This window comes from Salmo salar, chromosome 16, assembly GCF_965601325.2.
Source record: "Salmo salar chromosome 16, fSalSal1, whole genome shotgun sequence".
In the NCBI taxonomy this organism is placed as follows: domain Eukaryota; kingdom Metazoa; phylum Chordata; class Actinopteri; order Salmoniformes; family Salmonidae; genus Salmo; species Salmo salar.
In genome coordinates this window covers 45203955-45229578 of record NC_138306.1, presented here as the reverse complement: position 1 = coordinate 45229578, position 25624 = coordinate 45203955, and the positions used below count along the sequence as shown (strand labels likewise).

Genomic DNA, 25624 nt, shown 5'->3' with positions numbered 1-25624 from the left:
TTATCTATCCATTTGCTTAATCTTCCCTTGAACCAAGTACTGTGCCCCTACCCCAGAGGAACTGTCCAATTAGCCTTACATGGAGATACCCCAACCCTACCAGAGGAGCCAAAGGGAACCACCCCAGCCCCTATGGCTCTCCATCTCCCCTGCCTCCCCTGACCCTTCACCCCAGGCAGCCAACTCGCTAATGGGCTTTCTTTCTCTCTTCCTTGGGCCAAACCGGCCCTGGTTCATCTGAGGCAAGCCACCGCCGCCAAACACAGTGTGTGCCAGTGGAATGAATTCTCCACTCTCTGCATTGTAGCAGCACATTCGGCACTCACACAGACCCATGCACACATATTCCAGAAGAAAGAAAATAACAAGGACAACAAAAAAGTTATAATTCTCTGAGTCATTTGCACACAGCACAGCACCCGATCAGAAAGAGTATTTTTGTGATGTTGGCCATGCCCCGGGGGCACAACGGAATTATTGTTTTTTGGAATTCCTATTAGTATTAATATATGTTTTCTAATCATTCTCTGTGTTTCTTTGGCTTTTGGAGCACAGGGGAAAAGCTCATTTCTCGACAGCGACAGCTGTATTCCCAGCAGCTCCGAGATTAGCCATTATGGAAATAAGCGACCTCAGAGAGAGAAAGCGAGGGAAGGGGAGAGCGATAGGAGGGAAAAAACTATGCCAGCACAGTGGTACGCGAAAGGTAGAAACTGAGTGAGCAGGTGGTAGGTAACTCAGAGACCGCTCCATTACCATTTCATTTAGCCCCGTGTAATTGATTTTGACACTGCTAGGATTACGTGCGGCACAAACAGCTGTCTCGTCACCATACTGCAACCGTTCATTTAGAGTGGGTGGTTACGGGGAGAAGGAAAGTTACCTACAGTAAGCATATACAGATTCTTACTATACATATGCTTACAATTCTAATCCCCTTAAGGCATGGATTGATTGACATCAGGTATGTAAATAAACTGCTTATCATCATCCTGTGATATCAGTGATGGGACAGCTGCTTATTAATAACAACCAACCAACAAAATCAGATTAGATACCTTACCTTCTCATTACTGTACCTTTCAATGCCATCTTATTTGTTAACAGAGCAAAAGCCTATAATGATGCTACTTAGCAAACCTGAGTCAAGGACGAGCCTTGGGTGGTGTACATGGGTACCTACGGGGCTGTGACTAACCTGAGTGGTGTACATGGGTACCTACGGGGCTGTGACTAACCTGGGTGGTGTACATGGGTACCTACGGGGCTGTGACTAACCTGGGTGGTGTACATGGGTACCTACGGGGCTGTGACTAACCTGGGTGGTGTACATGGGTACCTACGGGGCTGTGACTAACCTGGGTGGTGTACATGGGTACCTACGGGGCTGTGACTAACCTGGGTGGTGTACATGGGTACCTACGGTGCTGTGACTAACCTGGGTGGTGTGATTGGGTACCTACGGGGCTGTGACAAACCTGAGTGGTGTACATGGGTACCTACGGGCCTGTGACAAACCTGAGTGGTGTACATGGGTACCTACGGGGCTGTGACAAACCTGAGTGGTGTACATGGGTACCTACGGGGCTGTGACAAACCTGGGTGGTGTACATGGGTATCTACGGGGCTGTGACAAACCTGAGTGGTGTACATGGGTACCTACGGGGCTGTGACTAACCTGGGTGGTGTACATGGGTACCTACGGGGCTGTGACAAACCTGGGTGGTGTACATGGGTACCTACGGGGCTGTGACAAACCTGAGTGGTGTACATGGGTACCTACGGGGCTGTGACTAACCTGGGTGGTGTACATGGGTACCTACAGGGCTGTGACTAACCTGGGTGGTGTACATGGGTACCTACGGGGCTGTGACAAACCTGAGTGGTGTACATGGGTACCTACGGGGCTGTGACTAACCTGTGTGTGGGGGGCCAGACGCAGGCACACTCCTCCAGTCTCAGTGCCCTCGCTCTGCTCTAGGGGGTTGAGGTGCCGGCTGAAGCGTGGCAGGGGGATGCCTGGGCGGCTGTCAGGCAGGAACATGTTGGCAGGGAGGATGAGGGCATTGGTGACCGGACCTGTGAGAGATGTAAGAGTAGTTAGAAAGAGGGAGGGGAGAGAGAGGAGGAAAGAGGGAGGTGAGGAGGGAGAGAAGGAGTGAGGGAGCAAGGTAGCCTAGTGTATAGAGTGTTGGGCCTGTAACCAAAAGGTAACTAATCACAAAAGATGAAAAATCTGTCAATCGACCCTTGAGCAAGCCACCTAACCCTAATTGCTACAGGGTCGCTGTCAATAATAGCTGATCCCTGGCCGTGACCCCTCTCTTCAAAGGTGTCCCGGGGAGTTGGGATAAGCAAAAAACACATTTCCATTTCACACCTCATGCTCGTACAGGTTACCCAGTTGTACAGACAGTGAAACACGAGAGGGGCACAGAAACAACAGAAGAAAGGAGGGAGAGTGGTAAAGAAAGAGAGATGATGAACATGACACACTCAGGGCCCCAGTAATCATCTAAGTGGGGGAGAAGTTGTCTTTATGTACGTCATCATTCCACCCCACCGTGGTCACATTCAAACTTAACTGGAGCATGGTCCGAGTTTTACAACTTTGAACAGTGTCATTGAGGAGATACCTGGAAAACATGGGAGAGAACACTCCCGCTCTTCGCAACAACAAAAAACGCACCACGGTCGAGAATCACCTTGAGAACCATCTTGTTACAGGAACTGGGGGGACAGAGATCCGACCTCCTGTACTTCCTTTTGATGGGTTTGTGCTGTCACGCGCTTTGGAAAGCAAGCTGGAGCTGTAGTTTTATTTTACGTCCATACAAACAGCAATCCACCTACATCATGAACTATGACATGAAAGTTCAAGTCCTTCTAAGGAACCTCAGCGGCAGTCCGCTGACCTGCACACCTCACCTGCATGATGAGAGTGAGGAAAGACAAGTGGAGAGAGTGGAACGAGAACTAGCAATCTCTACTCGGCCTATAACCCTTTGACTGGCCTTCCTTGCTTATTAATTCATGGGCAACAAAGAGCAGTGCTTTTTAAAACGGAAAGAATAACGTTCTGACTAAGCCTACTGCTTTTCAATCTTTTTTTATGATGCCAACACTTACATGAGCTTTAGTGCTCTTCAACTCGACGGACAATCTTTTATTTACCCATTACTGTCAGTCTTCCACAAGCGGCCTTCAAATCATCCGAATTGCCCATCTGTCCGCCAGGATAAAAACATATTTCCCAGGGTATTGGCGGCTGAAAAGGGGGGGTTTCAGCAGGAGGCAACAAGGCATCTTCTGCATGCCCCGAATCGAGCTCTATTACACAAGAAACTAATGGAGGGAATCAAAATCTGATGGAGGGTCTGACAGACTTATTCCAACTGATGGTCTTAGCTACATGGTGATGGCTTTTTCACAAGACCAAAAGAGAAAAAAGGATCAAACAGAGATGCAGTACACCAGAATGGACCAGATGTAGTATGCATGATATACCTAGACTGGGTTTATTGATGACAGTCAATCATTAATTATTATCATAGAACGCCAAGTAACCTCCCTAAAATGATTGTGCTCTCCTAAAATGCAAAAGCATCATGCACATATTGGTTTTCAGGTATACTAATCTAGGAAAAAATATATGGCAGACTTGCTCTCTTGTTGTAACCTTAACAAAGGTTTTATAATAGTGTAAAATACATGTGAATTTGATATTAAGGAGAACTTTAAAATCCCTGGTTGAAAAGGAAAAACACAACTCCGAGCAAACTTAAAGTTTGCTCTGAGTTTGGGTATATACACACACTACAGTAAGTAGTACGGTAGGCTATATCACTCAAAGCTATAGATGTGCAATCTACTTGACTGGTCCTTGAAGGCATAGATTGTTTTCTTATATTTTGTCCATTCTAGCTGGCTGGAGGCCTCACACTAAATCTGGTTCTGGGTTGCCGAGATGAGTTGTTTCACCTACGCCTGTTTTCATTAAGTCATTAACATCCATTTTGAACATCCCTTTTCTCACTATTTGGTTGACATTAGTCAGCTCTGTATATCACAGTGGAGTACTCTCTACGCTGTACACACACGTCTATTTTGTTCCTCCGGTTTAGGGTAAGAGAAGACTTATCTAAAAGGTCTGTCAAGATGAAGCCTAGGAAATGGTTGAAAGTTATGTGAATAAGTCCTGGGGTGTTGTAGCCCAGGAGTAATCATGCTTGAATGAAAATGGCTGGAACATTGTCAGCCATTCTAACTTTATGAAAACTTTTTGGCAGCATTAAATCCTTCCTCCATCATATCATAATTTTATTCCCCGAGGTTAGAGGGGGAGAAAGAGAAGGAATGAGAGAGTCAGATATAGAAAATAAACAAATGGAATCATTCAACTGGGATGTATGAACACAGCATGTTGCATGAAACGTCAGTGCATATTGAAATGTTAATTCACTTCCTGTCTCTTAAGTCCCTAAACACGCGCCCCAAAAAATATCTATTGGAACAAATTGCCAGCCATGTGTTGGCGTAGTTGGCTGAGCTTCACTGTTAAATTATCGCAGTCAAGTAGACAAAGCATTTATGGCCAAATAGCCTAACTCAATAAAAACTAAAGGTTCCCTCAGTGTGCCCATGCGGACTAATTAATTGGATCCCGCATAATTAGCATCATAGACTGAAGAATAAACACCAGTAGAGATGATAAATTATTTATGAGTAGAATATGGAGATTTTGTTGAGGGAGCGTGTACTGTACACAAGCTGACGCTCGTAATTCTAATCTTTGGAGGGCAGATAAAACACCGAATGGAAAGCGCTCCAGGATTTATGCTATTCCTTAAGCCCTTTCATAAGTGTAGTTTCTGAATCTCAAGTTCTTCAGGCCTGTCAAAACAATGCCACAATTTATAACAACCCTGACCGGCTCCTTCTGGTTGAAATGGCAATTATGAGTGTGTGTGGAGAAGCAAACAAATATTTGAGGTCCAAACACTTACATAGATGTGCTCAAATTCAACTGAATTGGGTGAAAATATGGCATTTTGAGGCATATTATGTAATTAGAGCTGTTACACGATATTGATATGATAACAAAACAGTAATCATTGTAGAGATAAGTCACTATTGTTTTATCTCTGTGGTAATCACACTTTATCTACATTTCAGACACAAGGTAGGGCACTTGCTCAGCATCAGTACTAGAGGGAATCTATATCAATTATAAAATAAGTACATGTAACATCAGGGGTGACAATTTTCAGAGGAAATGGACCAGGAGACAACTAAACTTATGGCTGTCTGTACCATGCATTTATCAAAGTGACATCGAGGAACAGCGGAAAAGAAAGAGTAAATCCGGTTGATGCAGGTCAGCGTTTTTTCCTCATGAATCTTGTTCTTGAGGCAGCTCTGCAGTGGTCACTACTTGGCACAGCCACAAAGTCATAACATTTTACATTTTGATTTTTAACCTAACCATACTGCTAACCCTAATGCCTAACCCTAAACCTTTAAGACCAAAAAGCACATTTTTGTAGACAATTTTTACTTTGCAGTTGGACTATCTAAGGGGAAATCGCTCCGTTCTGCCTCCAGGACAAGACTCAAGACAACAAACGTCAACCTGCTCGGGTGATTGCTCCTTCTAGCAGTCGCCGAATACAAACAACTCAGACGGTCAGTAGTGGGTCAGGCCGGGGTCGTCCTCACCTTTAAACATGAATTAAACTCCCCACTGACGCCTCGTCCGACTCGGAGGCTTCGATCAAGCTACTCCTCCCGTACTGATGCTTATCATCACGGAACTGCCGCCATGGTTTTGGGCCAGACGGATTTTTCAGATCAATGAGTCTCCTCAGAGAAGATGGATTTATTTTCCCTCAACTCTTCTGCTGTTTCCTGTGTGCTAACTCCCAACACATCTCATGACCATTATTCATAAGTTACAATCATGATCAGTTAGCTGAGGAACAGTAGGAGGAAGCCTAAAAGAAACAGCTTAGGGAATTCTATGTATGTGACAATAAATCTCCAGAGCCTGGTTTGCATTTCAATACCTTCTCAATTAACTTCTCAAAGTATTGCCATACAGGACTTTGATGCTCTCGCTTGCATTTCTCTGCCATTTTCCAACTGCTAACGACGACGACATAGTGGTAGAGAGTAGACTGCAAAATAATGTATTCTTTGACTCCTTGCACGTCGACTGCCGGTGTCGACTCCAATTCCTGAGTGTCAAGATTCGATTCTGCTAGGAATCGACTCCTAAGTGTCACGACTTCCACCGAAGTCGGTCCCTCTCCTTGTTCGGGCGGTGTTCTGCGGTCGACGTCACCAACCTTTTGGCCATCACTGATCCATTTTTCATTTTCCATTGGTTTTGTCTTGTCTTCCTTCACACCTGGTTCCAATCCCATCAATTACATGTTGTGTATTTAACCCTCTGTTTCCCCTCATGTCCTTGTTGGAGATTGTTTTATTGTTTGTGATTGTGCTAGTATGTGTTGGTGTGCGATGGGTTTTGTACCCACTTTTATTATTTTGTATATTTTGGTTTTCGGGGTTTTGTGAGCACTTATTAAACGACTCCGTTTATACCAAGTTCGTTCTCCTGTGCCTGACTTCCCTGCCACCAACACACACCCATTACACTGAGATTCAGTATTTTTGGAATGGAGGAAAATGATTAGTTGCCATACTTCGTAGAACACAAATACTCACATGTTCCATTGCGATCAAGTGGGGGACGGAGAGAGGGAGGGGCACAGTGTAGGGAAGTCGAACACCAGGCAGACAGAATCAGAACCGTGCACTAGGCATATCTATTGGTAATCAAAGCTGTATTTCGCAATGGAATGAAGTATCTAAAAATGTCTCGGCTTGCAATGTCTCAACCAGTAAAGCAGGGCCCATCATCAATGAAACAGCTAGGAGGCTAGGGGCAGCAGGTAGCCTAGCAGTTAGAGCGTTACATGCTGACAACAACGCTTTAGTTACATAGTAACATGTACACATACATGTTATTCAATCGTTTCATCCAAACTGCTCGCGCGTCTGTGTACCTAGGCGCTAAAATAGAACATGGTTCTATTTTTGACACTTGACGGGCTGCAAGTCCTGCCTCTCCCATCTCCTCATTGGTTTTTAGGAGCATATACCCACGTGGGTGATTGAACGATGAACTGAAGTCCACACTCCAGTCGATGGTGGGAAGAAGAAGACGAAGAAGACACCCGCATCATTAGCGAACAGAAAGAGCAGGCGAGCCAGCACAAGGAAAACAACGTGCGGATCGGTCTTGGTAATCTGTATCTCGCAATATCTTGTCTTGCAAATTCAATAGCCTAAAGTTCGCCTTCTCATCTCTGGTTTAATTTAAATGACATAACTTTGCCCAGGCCTTTATAGGCTATAGTCTAGTTAGGCTATAATACGGCAAATAATATATTTTGTGATGACTGCAATGTGATTTTAATTTTGTGGCGGGAATTTTTTCTAAACATGAACTATCCCAATTTAATTTTAACGTTCACACCCCTGCCACATTGTCATAACACTGAAAACATACAGTAGGCTGTCATTCATTGCAGTACTTACTTATTATAACACTTACATTTTCCTCCAACATAAAATATAACATGCTTACAGTAGTGAAAGCAGGTCTTGGCAACCTCTCTGTCGTCTCAGCTTATCAGGGTGGATACAGGAAGACGAAAGGTGAAAATAGTCACCAGTTTGTCAAAGCATTCATCTTTGCTCCCACTTTAAATCTTTACATCAGCATCTAAATTGACTAAGGGAGGGAGGGAAGCTGTAATTCCTCATCAGCGCACCCAGATTGCTGCCAGAGCCATTTCACGCTAGGGGAGGGAGGTTAAAACGAAAAAGAACATGGTGGGTGTTGATTTATCTCTCTCCTGACATTGGCACAGAGCGAGCACCCTTTAACCATTAAAATGCTTGGCATACCAAATCCCCTCTCAAAGGAGAGTTTTGCTTAGGAAGTGCACAGCTATCTACACTCTGCAACTCCGCCTTGCATTTCACTCTGAAAGCGGAGACCCAAAACTATTCAGTTGAATGCGTGTGTTTGACTCAGCCCGCTCCCCTCATATTTGGCCTGTCACTTTGAGGAGCTGCATTCAGACATCTCTCCCTGGGGTCCTGAAATGTAATTCCATTGGCTAACCTCAAAAGTCAATCTCAGAGGCTGCATTACCAATTTGCTGATTGACAAACCACTTGGAGTACATAAGAATTTGCTTCTATTAATGATTGAAGAGGCATTGAGTCACTGATAGACAGCAATATTGACAAAAAGTCAATGTAATTAAAATCAGTGTAGCAAAAATACATTACTGAGCATAATTAATAAGGTACTGAACTGTAAAGTCAAGGGCAAGGGATACAACATTAAAGCTGCAATATGTAACTGTTTGGGTAGAACCATCCAAATTCACATATACATTTTAGTTATAGATCAGTCATTCACATTGAAAGCAGGTCTAAGAAGTGGTAGATCTGTTCAATGTGCACTATTTCTATGCTTCCCGTGCTTAAGTTTAGTTTTTGAATCTTTTATTTTAGGTTTTGTACAGCAGCTTCAAACAGCTGAAAATACAATATTTTTGGTTATGGAAAATATTTTTCACAGCGGTTGAGATGCTACAATGATTGTCTACACTATACTTGCTTGTTTTGTCACAAACTGAAATTAGACGAACTATTAGAATTTTAGCAACCAGGAAATGGCGGGGTGATTTTTACATAGTGCAATCATGACTAGGCCAAGAGAAAGCTTGGAAGGATATCCTCTTGGTAGTCTGTTTCGTTTGTTGAATAATTTATGTTTGATTGAACATACGATTGAGCGAGAGGGAGTGAGGTTAAATGTCCGGAGTCTATATCCATCATAAGGAACTGTGACATGGTTGATGCAATTCTCTTGACCGTAGCCAGAAGCACATTTTCTCTGACAGACTTAACTATATTAAAATCCTTTAACACACACTTTATTAATAGGTAAAAAGTGAAAACACCTGCATGATACAATGAGACAGGAAACAAAACGACTTTCTAAACAACATTTCTGCTGGGTCTCCTTGTCCTGTCTTATGTGAGATTCAGCAGTCAATATTTCTGCTGGATCATTATTTACCTTGTCATCATGTTCAGCAGAAAAGAAGATTAATCTACAAGCTACGAGAGAATGAATATTGTATTATCAGAAGTCACTGGACAGGCTCAGCCTTCTGCTGTACAAGCTTTAACATTTGATGTAGTGCGCTAAATTGCCATGCTTATTGAGCATGAAATCACAGATCCAACTCAAGTATTTTTTAAACTCTGGTTCTACTTTCATGTTTGGAAGGATCACAGCTTTATGTCCCAATTTTTGTTTGTCTTTCAGCCAACAAGGGAATTGAATAATGCATTTCCATCATGGGAAATCTCAATTGGGGCAGCTGTGAGCGTGAGAGAAAGAGAGAGAGTGGAGGGAGAGAGGGAGCGAGGGAGAGAAAGAGGGGGCGAGAGAGAGAGGGGGTGAGGGAGAGAAAGAGGGGCGAGAGAGAGAAAAAGGGGGCGAGAGAGAGAAAGAGGGGGCGAGAGAGAGAGGGGGAGAGAAAGAGGGGGGCGAGAGACAGGAGAGCAAGAAGGGGAGAGAAAGAGGTGAACGAGAGCAAGGGGGAGAGCGAGGGGGAGAAGGGGAGAGAGAAAAGCGAGAGGAGAGAGGGCGAGAGGAGAGAGGACGAGAGAGGAGATAGGACAAGTCAAATAGGAAAGAGGAGTGAGAGAGAGGAGGCCGAGAGAGCGCAGAAGAGGGACAGAGAAAGAGGGGAGAGAGTAGGCGAGGGGGGAGAAAAAAGCGAGAGGGGGAGAGAAAAAGGGGAGAGAGAGAGGGGAAAGAGAGCAAGGGGGAGAGAGCGAGCGGGAGAAGGGGAGAGAGTGGAGGGAGAGGGGGCGAGGGAGATAAGAGGGGGCAAGAGAGAGGGGAGAAAGGGGGGGAGGAGAGAGACGAGAGAGAGCGGGATAGAGAGGGGAGTGAAAAATAGAGAAGGCAAGTGAAATAGGAAATAGAGGAGAGGAGGGGAAGAAAGAGGGGGAGAGATGAGAGAGAGGGGGAAAGAGAGAGAGGGGAGAAAGAGAGAGAGGGGAGAAAGAGAGAGAGGGGGAAGAGGGACAGAGAAAGAGGGGAGAGAGAGCAGGCGAGGGGGCAGAGAAATAGTGAGGGGGGAGGAAGAAGGAGAGAGGGGAAAGAGAGCAAGGGAGAAAGAGAGCGAGGGGAAAGAGAGCAAGAGGGAGAGAGTGAGGGGGAGAGAGCGAGGGGGAGAGCAGGAGAGCGAGAGAGAGTGAGAGATCGAGGGGAAGAGAGATCGATAGAAATAGAGGAGAGCGAGAGAGGGCGAGGGGGAGAGCGGGATAGAGAGGGGAGAGAAAGAGGGTAAGTGAAGTAGGATATTGGGGAGAGGAGGGAAAGAGGGGGAAAGAGAGGGGGAGAGGGAAAGAGAGGGTGGAGATGGAAAGAGAGGGGGAGAGGAAGAGAGAAAGGGTGGAGAGGGAAAGAAAGAGGGGAGAAAGAGAGAGGGAGAGAGAGAGAAAGGGGGGGAGAGCGAGCGAGCGGGAGGAGGGGAGAGAGATCGAGAGAGAGAGGGAGGGGAGGACGGAGAGAAAGAGGGGGGAGAGAGAAAGAGGGGGAGAGGAGAGAGAAAGGAGAGAGGGACGAGAGAGAGGGGCGACCAAGAAGGGGAGATGAGAGAGAGGGTGAGAAAAAGAAAAAGAGGGGGGAGGGGAGAGAACAGTTTGAGAAAAAGAGGGGGAGAGGAGAGAGGGGGTGAGGGAGAGAGCGAGAGAGGAGGGAGGGAGAGAGTGATTTGAGAGAAAGCGAGAGCGATCGAGGGGGAGAACGCGCGAGAGAGCGGGATAGAGAGGGGAGAGAGATCGAGAGAGAGAGGGAGGGGAGAGAGAAAAGCGAGAGGAGAGAGGTTGAGAGGGACAGAGAGAGAAAGGGGGAGAGAGGAGAGAGAAAGAGGGGAGAGGCGAGAGAAAAAGGGGAGAGAGAAAGAAGGGAGAGAAAGAGAGAGTGGGAGAGGGGAAGAGAGATCGAGGTGGGGGGAGCAGGAGAGAGGGAGTGTGAGAGAGGAGAAGGCAAGAGAGGGGAGAGGGCGAGAGAGAGAGCGAGAGTGAGAGAGAGGGATAAAGAGGGGAGAGAAAGAGAGGGCAAGAAAAATAGGAAATTGGGGAGAGGAGAGAAAGAGAGGGGGAAAGGGAAAGAGCGAGGGGGAGAAAGAGCGGGATAGAGAGGGGGGAGAAAGGGGGAGAGCGAGGGGAGAGAGTGAGCGAGCGGGTGAAGGGGAGAGAGAGGGAGGGGGAGAGAGCGAGAGGGAGAGAGAAAGGGGGGAGAGAGAGGGGGAGAGAGAGGGGGAGAGAGAGCGAGAAAGCGCGAGAGAGCGGCATAGAGAGGGGAGAGAAAAAGGGGAAAGAGAGAACGCAAGTGAAATAGGAAATAGAGGAGCGAGAGGAGGGGAAGAAAGAGGGGGAGAGATGAGAGAAAGAGGGGGAAAGAGAGAGGGGGAAAGAAAGAGAGGGGGAGAGGGAACGAGAGAGGGGGAGAGGGACAGAGAAAGAGGGGAGAGAAAGTAGGCAGGGGGGAGAGAGAGTAAGTGAGTAGTGGAAGAGAAAAAGTGAGAGGGGAAAGAGCGAGGGGGAGAGAGATAGAGAGGGGGGAGAGCAGGAGAGGGGGAGAGAGATCGAGAGAGCAGGTGGAGAGAGCGGGATCAAGAGGGGAGAGAAAGAGAGGCCAAGTGAAATAGGAAATTGGGGAGAGGGAAAGAGAGAGAGGGTGGAGAGGGAAAGAGAGGGGGAGAGGGAAAGAGAGGAGAGAGAGGGAGAGAGGGAGCGAGGGAGCACGAGGGAGCGCGAGAGGGAGGGCAAGAGAAATAGAGGAGAGAGAGAGAGAAGGGAGAGATAGAAAGAGAAATAGGGGAGAGGGGGAGAGAGGGAGAAGGGAGAGATAGAAAGAGGGCAAGATAAATAGAGGAGAGAGGGAGAGAGAGGGGGAGAGAGAGGGGGAGAGAGAGGACAGAGAGAGAGTGGAAAAACATACCCACCTGTACATTAATATGGGAATGGGCCAATCAAAGCAACAGGTTGCTGTTCATTTATTCATCAGCACATAAATACAATCCCTAAAGTCTAACGAACTAGATCATGAATAATGCGGATTAGTGGAGGGAGGGAAAAGACTAGGGCAATATTGTGCCTGATAAGTATGGTGATAAACCTGGGTAAACAGGAAGCAGAAGTGCTCTCCTCCTGCCTTAATCCCTGTCCATTGGTATTATATTATATTTATGCACAGCCACCCCAGCACTCGCGGTATTCAGAGCATTTCAGAGCGTTCCCAATTAACGGGTTTTCAATGTGGTTCCAGGGAGATTTGTGGAAATTTGTGCAATTTGCTCTTTATGCGTGAAGAAGCCACTGCAACAATCCAAGGAGGTAGAAAGAGGAAAAGGAGGTGAGTTAGCATACATACCTGTATTTCACCACATTCAAGAATTGGGCCCTGTTTAAAATGTAGTTTGTGTATGGGGTAACTGAGGAGAGTATATTTATTCCTTGTTGTAGTAATAAGGGCTGGCTAATTATCTCCCACTCAATTACAGATATCGATCCCTTGGACTTGGCTCCCACTCTTGGAATTACACTAATGGTCCGGGCCCCTCCAACATACACTCGGAAATTCTTCCAGCTGCCAAGCAGGATCACAGCAGCAGGGGTGCAGAAATGTGTGGGAGGGGAGCACTAGACAAGCTCTGCTCCAGCCCACATAATATCTATCGATGCCCTCGGCGGAAACCATACAATTAGGGCCAGGCGCTTATGGAGATCATCTAAACAATGATCATGATAACGATATGGAGATCATCTAAACAATGATCATGATAACGATATGGAGATCATCTAAACAATTATCATGATAACGATATGGAGATAATCTAAACAATGATCATGATAACGATATGGAGATAATCTAAACAATGATCATGATAACGATATGGAGATCATCTAAACAATGATCATGATAACGATATGGAGATAATCTAAACAATTATCATGATAACGATATGGAGATAATCTAAACAATTATCATGATAACGATATGGAGATAATCTAAACAATTATCATGATAACGATATGGAGATAATCTAAACAATTATCATGATAACGATATGGAGATAAATTAAACAATTATCATGATAACGATATGGAGATAATCTAAACAATTATCATGATAACGATATGGAAGTTGGAGGAAGATAAATGTTGCACTTGCTTTTGGTCAAATTCCTGTGTTAGCGCCTCTGCTTGACAACGTTTTCTCACGTTGAGAGTGCTATGAAATATGATGCGGGTTGAAAGATTAGTGGTGTTTGAATTTTGTATGAGCAGAGTATATATGAAATGAATGTCTAACACATTGATATTAGAAATACAACATTTTGGCCATGCACTAACTACAACAGCAACCACCAAACTGAACAGAGAAAATCCTGATGGGATGATTTTCATAAACCAATTTCTCCTGCAACTTAGCTCGTTGTTTGTTGTTGTAATATCCCAAACAGACGTGGCTGTTTCGTCAACTAAGGATATGTAGCTTTAAAAAGGAGAGATCTTGTGTTTCCAGATACAAACCAGGCAGTAAGAGAAAAATTCCTTTCATAACTTTTTGATGAGTTCTCATTGTAATGCCATGCCTGTATCTAATGGTGGTGAAGCAAGTGCTCACTAAGCAGTAATGGTATAGGGCAGTCTACTGCCACATAATGACTTTGACACAAGGCTCTTGTCCTCTTCTATGCGGCGGTGGTGGTGGTGGTGGTGGTGGCGGTGGCGGTGGCGGCGGTGTGTGGTGGTGGCGGTGGCGGTATGTGTGTGCTATATGTAGGGTCCCTTATTATTCATTATTCAAAATGAAGAGTCAGAGTTGCGGGCCAAGTCCTACATGGAGAGACCCTTCACCTAAAGCTTCCATTCTGATTGAACATTTATGAACAGGACCTAGGAAATAAGTAACTATCTCTTACAAGTAGATGAACCATTATCATCCCCTCGCTTACTTACACACAGGACTAACCATTTTGATCTTTCCTTTTTCCCCCTGCTAGGCACTGTGCAAGTCAGTTCAAAGATACCACACTGTACTGTACAGGCCAGGAGATTTCAAGTTTCAAAATGTATTTGCCACGTGCACAGGATACAACAGGTGTAAAACAGTACAGTGAAATTCTTACCTTGAGAGATCTTTCCCAACAATGCAGTGATAATAATAATAATAATAATATAGATAAATAATATAGATAATAATACTACTACTAATAATAATATAGATAATAATAATATAGATAATAATAATAAGAAGAATATAGATAATAATAATAATAAAGATAATAATACTAATAATAATAATAATATAGATAATAATACAAATAATAATATAGATAATAATAATAGTAATAATAAAGATAATAATAAAGATAATAATAATAATAATAATATAGATAATAGATAATATAGATAATAATAATAATAATAGATAATATAGATAATAATAATAGATAATATAGATAATAATAATATAGATAATAAAGATAATAATAATAATAATAATAATAATATAGATAATAGATAATATAGATAATAATACTACTAATAATAATATACATAATATTAATAATAAAAAAATATAATCTTCTCTTGACTTTACATTGCGATTGGCAACTTTCATAAATTAGGTGCATTACCGCCACTGACCTCGTTCATCTTTCAGTCACCCACGTGGGTATAACCAATGAGGAGATGGCACGTGGGTACCCGCTTCTATAAACCAATGAGGAGATGGGGGAGGCAGGACTTGCAGCGTGATCTGTGTCACAAATAGAACGGACTTCTATTTTAGCCCCTGGAAACGCAGACGCTCGTTGCTCGTGCGCGCGAGCAGTGTGGGTGCAATAATTTAATAGTATAGATTTCCAAATGTATTTTGCGACGCTCACGCACGTGACGTGAGCAGTGTAGTCAGCCTGTAAGACAGCACTACAGGGAGACAGGAGAGACAGCTGATTGTCCTCGCAGTGGCAGACCACGTGTAACAACACCTGCACAGGATCGGTAAATCCAAACATCACCCCTGCGGGACAGGTACAGGATGGCAACAAAAACTGCCCGAGTTACACCAGGAACGCACAATCCCTCCATCAGTGCTCAGACTGTCTGCATTAGGCTGAGAGAGGCTGGACTGAGGGCTTGTAGGCCTGATGTCTGGTCCTCACCAGACATCACCGGCAACAGCGTCGCCTATGGGCACAAACCCACCGTCGCTGGACCAGAGAGGACTGGAAAAAAGTGCTCTTCACTGATGAGTCGCGGTTTTGTCTCACCAGGTGTGATGGTCCGATTCGCGTTTATCGTCGAAGGAATGAGCGTTACACCGAGGCTGTACTCTGGAGTGGGATCAATTTGGAGGTGGAGGATCCGTCATGGTCTGGGGCGGTGTCACAGCATCATCGGACTGAGCTTGTTCTCATTGCAGGCAATCTCAACGCTGTGCGTTACAGGGAAGACATCCTCCTCCCTCATGTGGTACCCTTCCTGCAGGCTCATCCTGACATGACCCCCCAGCATGACAATGCCACCAGCCATACTGCTCGTTCTGTGCGTGATTTCCTGCAAGACAGGAATGTCAGTGTTCTGCCATGGCCAGCGAAGAGCCCGTATCTCAATCCCATTGAGCACGTCTGGGACCTGTTGTATCGGAGGGTGAGGGCTAGGGCCATTCCCCCCAGAAATGTCCGGGAACTTGCAGGTGCCTTGGCGGAAGAGTGGGGTAAAATCTCACAGCAAGAACTGGAAAATCTGGTGCATTCCATGAGGAGGAGATGCACTGCTGTATTTAATGCAGCTAGTGGCCACACCAGATACTGACTGTTACTTTTGATTTTTACCCCCCTTTGTTCAGGGACACATTATTAAATGTCTGTTAGTCACATGTCTGTGGAACTTCTCCAGTTTGTCTCAGTTGTTGAATTTTGTTATGGTCATACAAATATTTACACGTTAAGTTTGCTGAAAATAAACGCAGTTGACAGTGAGAGGACTTTTTTTTCTTCCTGAGTTTAATAGACAAAAACGTTTATGGGGGACTGGTATGATCTGTTAAATAAGCCAAATGCTAAATAATTTGAACTGAAGTTAGTTTAAAGCACATTGACCGCACACCTAATTTCTTCAACAGCCTTGTTATCAAAGCCACCATTCCATAAACTTCCAGTCACTTGTCAGTGACTCTGATTTTCTACCACTGCTCTTCCAATTTGTGCCGGTCGAGCCGCGGAGCTTAGAGCAAAAGGGCTGTGAATGTTTTTTTTATTGCCTCCATGATCAGGCAGGCCTTCAGAGGGCCAATAACTGCATTTGCTCTCCCAGAACAGAGCTGGGGAAACTGGGCTAGAGCTTGGGAGGGGTGCCCTGGACCTTCTGATGACTCAATTACAGGCTGCACTGGCCCTCTTCACTGACAAGATGGGGGCTGGGAGGACGTCTGGAGAGAGGTTGAGAGCCTCTGACACAGAATGCAGCCCACGGAGCATAGACAACCTTGGGGGAGACAGAGTTGACATCCATCTATACATTTGAGCGTGGTGGTTGTGTTCACAGTTGTTCATAGTTGACTGGTGCAAGTGTTACGGGCTATTTATTTACTGTATGAAAATAGACTGCAGTCTAAAGTTTGTGGTTTTCTCTTGTTTTGCTACTGGGGTTGTTGAATAGTCCAAATTTGATGATGTCATTAAAGATTATTTTCAATTAAGTTTACATTGTAATATTTAAATAATGGAGGACTGAAAAACCACATAGCAAATGACATAAAATAAATAGGTTGTTGATGTTGAACTTTATCTAGCCTAATTATAAGCCTGGTCGCCAGTCTCTGTTTAGCGCTAACATTCCAGTCCTTGTACTCCGTGTCATGTGCCAAAAATGTTTAGCATGACAGGAGTGGAATGCACATAAGCAGTGCATTATCGCTTAACAAATAAATTCCTGTCTTCTTTAGCGAGGCCTGCATTGAACATCCTCACAACAATGGCATGCTAAAACCCAAATCATTAGATTCATTCTCACATTTCAATACTCATCTGCTGCTTCTTGACTTGATATACTGTTAGATTATTACCTGAAAACAGCTCTCTGGGCTAGGGGTGTTTTCTGACAGCCCAATCATTTCAGTTGCAGAGCAGTGTTGATCAGCTCTGAGGCTTTGCAGATGGTGGTCAGCAGTGGGGGGTGTGCCTTTCCAGCTGTGTGAGTGAAATGTGTGTTTTTGTGTGTTTAATAAATAAACCCTGTAAATTAAACTGCTGATCAACACCCAGCATGACCCTCTCAGCCTTCTCTTTAGAAAGTCAGGTGACTGCCTTATAATGACGCAAACCTACAAACTGGACAGAGGTAAATAACACCAAGCTCCAAGCCTAAACAACAAGAGATTGCACTGCCAAAAAAGATCTGGCAAGGCCATGGTTCCGTTTAGCTATCCCAGAAGACAGTTCAATAAAAGTGCTGTTGAACGTCGTTACTTCCTCGTTCCGGCCAAAACTGATAGACAGCCAAAGTGGCTGAATAAACAGAAACATCCTATTAAAACAAAATGAGTTCGCAACCTGCCCAGTGATGCAACCAAATCCCAGTTCTCTAAAAGCATTTAATGAACAGAAAGGGACTCCACCTTCGCATTGAGTGGGTGCTGTGGCCCATAGAAAGACCAGACGCCTCAATGTGATGGTAACTCCACGGGGGAAAAAACAACTCTCTACTTTGAGAGCTCAGCTCCCTTATAGGCATTAACTGTACCTTTGAATACATTATCTTCATTCTTCTAACAATTAGCTTAGTAGATCTGCTTCCAACAGACTTCCAACATGGCGCGGTTGTCAGGTGATTTGTGACGCAACTGCAAGCCCTCTATATCTGTTTCACTAAGTAACATTAAGAGCAAACATAAATAAACGCATCAGCGTGCCACTACACAACAGCCCAAGCGAACCCAAAGCATAGAGAAAGAAGGGAATTGAGTTTGGCGTCTGCCGTTGGCGCCCAGTAAGAGAGACGGCGAGCACGAGCAGACAAAGCCGGCACCTGGAGCATAGTACAGGCCAAAGGGCATGCATGTCAAACCGTACACTCCATGACCTCAAGGAAGGGCAACAGTGGAAAGGTTTTCTAACACGGCCCGGGGGGCAGGGTGATGTATAATCTTGGTCAACCCAGAAGTAAAATCTTGCATCATTTGGTCAGATGTGTGTTTAACTTCTGGTTCTATACGTGTTAGAAATTGAGAGTTCCAGCAGTTTACAAAGTCTCCACCCTCGCAAAAGGAAACTGAGCCAAATCCCCCTCCCCTTCCGATCCGTGTGGGCAAATGCACGAAGTACTCGAAGCGAAGACATTTAAGCACCGCTTTCGCCCAATCCTGAAAAGTCTATATAACGAGTGACCAAAACCCAAAGACTGGAACTACTGCAGCTCGTTATCTCATGCATCCCATTGGGGGAGAAATCAATGTCTCAACGGCTGAACTGAAGAGATGGGTTTGGACCACTGAGGTGAGACAAGGGTTTGTTGAGACGAGAGGTCTTTCAAGCTTACCTTTGTGGTTGATGCTGCGGATGCTCTGCTTGCTTTGGATGTCCCACAGTCGTATGGTCTCTTCGTGGGAGCCCGAGAGGAGGAGAGTGCCGTCCATAGACACAGACAGACAGGTCACTAGCTTCCTGTGGAGGGTTGAGTGGAAAGGGAGATCACCACTTAATAAAATAGGTTTCTCAAACATCATGTTTGGGGATCAACATTTGTCTAAGCTTTTCCATTATTAACCAAGTAAATAATGGATGTAATCTAGTCACACAAAATCTCAATTTCATCAAGTGCGTTATATCAGATTTTTTATTTCTCCAGTTGTGATCGGATACTTTCTCCTGATTTCTTAAATGCTATTGTTAGTTTCCCTACAAATGGCATGCGTCTCAAGGCTTTAGTCCAGTTACATCACAAGGGAGGACAAAAGCCATTGCTGGAAGAAAAAAACCTAGCACTTTCCTCCCTAAACCCGTTTTCTTACAGCATAGTTCCAGCATTGTTATCTTGCTTCTGTTCACACATTACAGGCAACCTAATTACTATGTATGCACATTCCAGGTACGGTACCAAAACAGGGACATACACTATATATACACACAAAAGTATGTGGACACCCCTTCAAATTAGTGGATTCGGCTATTTCAGCCACACCCGTTGCTGATGTGTATAAAACTGAGCAGCCGCACAGAGGCCTAAGACCACCATTCGCAATGCCAAGTGTCGGCTTGCATGGTGCAAAGATTGCCGTCATTGGACTCTGGAGTGATGAATCATGCTTCACCATCTGGCAGTTCGACGGCTGAAGCTGGGTTTGATAGATGGCAGGAGAACGCTACCTACCCCAAAGCATAGTGCCAACTGTGAAGTTTGGTGGAGGAGGAATAATGGTCTGGGGATGTTTTTCATGGTTTGGGCTAGGCTCCTTAGTTCCAGTGAAGGGAAATCTTAATGCTACAGCACACAATGACATTCTAGACGATTCTGTACTTCCAACTTTGTGGATGGCCCTTTCCTGTTTTGGCATGACAATCCACCCATGCACAAAGTGAGGTCCATACACAAATGGTTTGTCGAGATTGGTGTGGAAGAACTTGACTGGCCTGCACAGAGCCCTGACCTCAACCCCATCGAACACCTTTGGGATGAATTGGAACGCCGACTGCGAGCCAGACCTAATCGCCCAACATCAGTGCCCAACCTCACTAATGCTCTTGTGGCTGAATGGAAGCAAGTCCCCGCAGCAATGTTCCAACATCTAGTGGTAAGCCTTCCCAGAAGAGTGGAGGCTGTTATAGCAGCAAAGGGGAGACCAACTCCATATTAATGCCCATGATTTTGGAATGAGATGTTCGACGAGCAGATGTCCACATAATTTTGGTCATGTAGTGTATTAAGCACCAAACAAGTCAAGTGGCAAAATTAAATTTAGCAGACGCTCTTACTTACAGTAACAATTAGGGTTAAAGCCACATGAAACAGTCCCTGCCAGTCACTTGAATAGGGCTGTGACGATATTTCAATATTTATTTCCATGGCAAAAATTAAAACATGAAGCACCGACAAAGCCACTTGGATTTTCTGCATATATATATTTTTTAAATACAGATTCTATTTCGACGCACAAAACCATTCAAACAAATTCGAACTAATCAAACGATGGGTGAAAAAGTAGTTTTCCCAAAATATTTGAATAACGTCACAACCTTGCTGTGGTCATTCGATGGCAGTGGCATTGACATGTTCTTCAAAGAGAGAGGATGCCGTAATGAGAGAAATAAGGTAGCCTGAGCTACTGAAATCATTATTTTTTTTTTTTTTTACAAAATGTTAAATCATGACAGTAGTGTTATTAAAGAGATTGAGTCCAGACAGGCTAATTTAGGAAACTTTCTGAATGTACATATAGGCCTATAGAGAGAATCGGTGATCTCACATGCACATCCCTGTATAAGCACCCGTCAATTCAAAGCCACCAGTGTATGTCAGACACAAGAGCAAATATTTACCCTTTCCTTAAAACGTATAAAAAACCTAGGCCTACCTTTCCTGAAAGTAGGCTATAAGATAATGAATGAATTGACGAGTTAAGTATGAAGGCGAGAGAGACAGTTATGAAGATGAAATTGCCAATCATTAAAATATAAATAAATACACACAACATGTCCACAGCCTATTTAACAGCGATGCTGATTATCGAGGGGGAGAGTGTTGGAAAGATATTTCATAATACTGTGCGGAACTATTATAATTTGAATAGACGTTAAAGAAAACTGACATGGTTGACTTACTGTGTGAGGTGAATAAAACCACATGGGCATTCATAAAAGTGCATTGCGGCCGACACTGTAGGCTATAGCATAGGCTACTATTCTGCAGGGATAGAAGGGCAGCATTTTGTTTTGCCTCGCCTAGGGCAGCATATGGGCCAGGACTGGGCCTCATCAACGTTGATTAGTCTAAAGATTAAGAAAAGATTCTGTGTCAAATTATACCAGTAGTAGAAAGTAGCAAGCAATGAAAACGGGCATTGTATAAAATAAATTCCAGATGTTAAGCAATTTCTTTACTGAAGTGCCATAGCCTATAGCGCTCCACACGCCCGCGCATCTAGCAGGTTAGCTGCTCCAGCATCAAAAGACAGTTGGAAAGAGGAGATGTCGAATGTTTAATAGACAGATTAAGTTAGCAAAACAATTGCTTATAATCATTAGTAAACACTCCCACTAAAAGGTAAAGTTGATCTACATGAAAACAAAAGTAAATAAATATTTGTTTCCTTAAATGGTTGTAGTATAGGCCCATTTAAAACGTGTTTGACGGTTACAGTGCATTCAGACAGTATTTAGACCCTTTAATATTTTGTTACATTACAGCCTTATTCTAAAATGTATTACATATTTTTTTCCCCTCATCAATCTACACACAATATCCCATAAAGACAAAGCGACAAGCCTTTGAATGTTCTTAAGTGGCCTAGCCAGAGCCCAGACTTGAACCCAATCGAACATCTCTGGAGAGACCTGAAAATAGCTGTGCAGCAATGCTCCCCATCCAACCTGACAGAGCTTGAGAGGATCTGCAGAGAAGAATGGGAGAAACTCCCTAAATACAGATGTCAAGCTTGTGGCGTCATACCCAAGAAGACTCAAGGCTGTAATCGCTGCCAAAGATGCTTCAACAAAGTACTGAGTAAAGGGTCTGAACAAATACAGTACCAGTCAAACGTCTGCACACACCTACTCATTGCAGGGCTTTTCTTTATTTTTACTATTTTCTACATTGAAGAATAATAGGGAAGACACCAACTATTAAATTATCACATATGGAATCATGTAGTAACCAAAAAAAGTGTTAAACAAATCAAAATATATTTTATATTTCAGATTCTTCAAAGTCAAATCAAATTTTATTGGTCACATACACATGGTTAGCAGATGTTATTGCGAATGTAGCGAAATGCTTGTGCTTCTAGTTCCGACAGTGCAGTAATATCTAACAAGTAATCTAACAATTCCACAACAACTACCTAATACACACAAATCTAAGTAAAGGGATGGAATAAGAATATGTACATATAAATATATGGATGGGCCATGACCGACCGGCATAGACGAGATGCAAAAGATGGTATAAAATACAGTATATGCATACGGGTAATGTAAGATATGTAAACATCATTGTTAAAGTGGCATTAATAAAGTGACTAGTGATCCATTTGTTGGAGAGGCCAATGATTTCAAGTCTAGCTGTTTAACAGTCTGATGGCCTTGATAGAAGCTATTTTTTAGTCTCTCGGTCCCAGCTTTGATGCACCTGTACTGACCTCGCCTTCTGGATGATAGCGGGGTGAACAGGTAGTGGCTCGGGGGTTGTTGTCCTTGATTATCTTTTTGGCCTTCCTGTGACATCGGGTGTTGTAGGTGTCTTGGAGGGCAGGTAGTTTCCCCCGGTGATGCGTTGTGCAGCAACACACCACCCTCTGGAGAGCCCTGCGGTTGTGGGCGGTGCAGTTGCCGAACCAGGCGGTGATACAACCCGACAGGATGCTCTCTATTGTGCATCTGTAAAATTTCTTCAGCCTCCTGAGGTTGAAGAGGCGCTGTGGACCATTTCAGTTTGTCCGTGATGTGTATGCCGAGGAACTTAAAACTTTCCACCTTCTCCACTGCTGTCCCGTCGATGTGGATAGGGGGGTGCTCCCTCTGCTGTTTCCTGAAGTCCATGATCATCTCCTTTGTTTTGTTGAAGTTCAGTGAGAGGTTGTTTTCCTGACACCACACTCCGAGTGCCCTCACCTCCTCCCTATTGGCTGTCTAGTCGTTGTTGGTGATCAAGCCTACTAATTTTGTGTCGTCTGCAAACTTGATGATCACGTTGGAGGCGTGCATGGCCATGCAGTCATGGGTAGTCACCCTTTGCCTTGATGACAGCTTTAACTTCTTCTCTGCAGATCCTCTCAAGCTCTGTCAGGTTGGATGGGGAGCATCGCTGCACAGCTATTTTCAGATCTCTCCAGATGTTCGATCGGACATTCAGAGACTTGTCCCGAAACCACTTCTGCGTTGTATTGGCTGTGTGCTTAGGGTCGTTGTCCTGCTGGAAGGTGAGCCTTCGCCACAGTCTGAGGTCCTGAGTGCTCTGGAGTAGGTTTTCATCAAGAATCTCTCTGTAGTTTGCTCAGTTCATCTTTCCCCTCGATCCTGACGAGTCTCCCAGTCCCTGCCGGTGAAAGAAATCCCTACAGCATGATGCTGCCACCACCATGCTTCACTGTAGGGATGATGCCAGGTTTCCTCCAGATATGACACTTGGCTTTCAGGCAAAATAGTTAAATCAGACCAGAGAATCTTGTTTCTCATAGTCTGAGAGTCCTTTAGGTGCCTTTTGGAAAACTCCAAGTGGGCTGTCATGTTCCTTTTACTGAAGAGTGGCTTCCGTCTGGCCTCTCTACCATAAAGGCCTAATTGGTGGAGTGCTGCAGAGACGGTTGTCCTTCTGGAAGGTTCTCCCATCTCCACAGAGGAACTCCGGAGCTCTGTTAGAGTAACCATCACCATCGGGTTCTTGGTCACTTCCCTAAGCAAGGAACCTCTCCCCGATTGCTCAGTTTGGCCGGGCGGCCAGCTCTAGGAAGAGTCTTGGTGGTTCCAAACTTCTTCCATTTAAGAATGATGGAGGCCACTGTGTTCTTGGGGACCTTCAATGCTGCAGACATTTTTGGTACCCTTCCCCAGCTCTGTGCCTCGACACAATCCTGTCTCGGCGCTCTACGGACAATTCCTTCAACCTCATGGCTTGGTTTTTGCTCGGACATGCACTGTCAACTGTGGGACCTTATATAGGCGTGTGTGCCTTTCCAAATCATGTCCAATCAATTGAATTTACCACAGGTGGAATCCAATCAAGTTGTAGAAAAATCCCAAGGATGATCAATGGAAACAGGGAGCACCTGAGCTCAATTTCGAGTCTCATAGCAAAGGGTTGGAATACTTATGTAAATAAGGTATCCGATTATTTTAATACATTTGCAAAAATTTCTAAAACATTGTTTTCACTTCGTCGTTATGGGGTATTGCATGTAGATTGACGAGGAAAAATAATGATTTAATCTATTTTAGAATAAGGCTGTAATGTAACAAAATATGGAAAAAGTCAAGGGGTCTGAATACTTTCCGAATGCACTGTATATGCCAAGAAGTATGCTTTGTAACTTAAGCTTCATGCTTTGTATGTAAATCCATTCATTGTACAATGTTAATGAAATATCTGCATTTGATAAATACAATTCTCAGACCAATTATTGCTAGTCAACGTCAACTCATTGCCTAATCCTTGCTTGTATATTTGAATTATCTTTATTGAGTCATATAACAATTAGCCTATTAAAATGCTTGTCTTATTACAAGTCGCATGTGATGTATATATAATATACTGTATATCAAACATATACACATATCAAATATTACTACACTACAACGCCAGGGTAGCGCCTTCGATTCCCAGGACCACCCATATGTAAAATGTATGCCGCATGACTAAGTTCGCTTTGGAAAATAGTATCTGCTAAATGGCATATATTAAATTGAAGATCCCTTGAAGGCAGCCCACCTGTGTCCTTTGAAAACCTGGTTACCCTTGTTGTCCGACTGGAATGTCTTATCCCGACTTAGGCTCTGCAGATCAGAAGAAAGAAGTCAACAGAAGTTCATCAGAGTAAGCAAACCTCAGACTTCTGATAGTTGTTTTTCATTCCCAGAGCTAATTAGCTTGCGTCTCAGGTACACTCACTAACATGTTCCCCCCTCTCCTCTATTAAGTTGACAGGGAATTTGTGGCCCTGTCCAGCCTCTTAATGGTTTGATCGATTGACTTAATTGCTTTAATTAGGGATGCGGTTGCGTCAGACATGCAGTAAGGAAGGGAGGACTGGACACCGCTGGACTTGACTATGACCAACTCTAATCATTACATCACTTCTATACTGCCTATTTTGAGGGCACTCAATTAAACATGACAAGTGGACTTGAAAGGGATTTGGTTAATAGTTAATAATTTTGTCTGTTTGTGTAGAAGCCTGGCCTGGGCTTGATACTCTGGCCAGACGACTGAAATTCAAATCATTAAGGGAAGGTTTGAGTGGGAGGGAAGCATCGTGTATCATTTCACACCACTCCATTAACTAAAATGTTGGAAGTGGAATGAAAAATACAGTAATTAGTCTAATCCACCACCGATGAAGGATGAAATAAATACAAAATTGTGACATTAGCCTGTTAAACTGTTAAAATCAAGTGCTTAAATCCGTGAGGGATGTCCGGAACCATTTAGCAAGAAAATGATGTATTTTCTATGGCAAAAAAAGTCTTGGCAGGATTACATTTCAAAACCTTCACACTGCAGGAAAAGGAAACAG

General features: G+C 44.1%; 1 protein-coding gene across 2 annotated transcripts in view; it reads right to left on the bottom strand.

Annotated features, from left to right (window-relative positions):
* Positions 1–24974, bottom strand: part of LOC106573963 (WD repeat-containing protein 18) — a 33023-nt gene extending 8049 nt beyond the window's left edge. Inside the window, exons 1-3 of one of the 2 annotated variants that reach the window (XM_045696672.2) lie at positions 24820–24974; positions 18721–18845; positions 1919–2079 (exon numbers count right to left, since the gene is read on the bottom strand). In XM_045696672.2, the coding sequence (XP_045552628.2) occupies positions 1919–2079; positions 18721–18817 (258 nt within the window). In that variant the 5' untranslated portion in view covers positions 18818–18845; positions 24820–24974. Of the gene's footprint in view, positions 1–1918; positions 2080–5718; positions 5833–18720; positions 18846–24819 lie in introns of those variants that run through there. The other variant, XM_082962754.1, reaches the window with a different exon arrangement.
* Between the last annotated feature and the right edge of the window lie 650 nt (positions 24975–25624).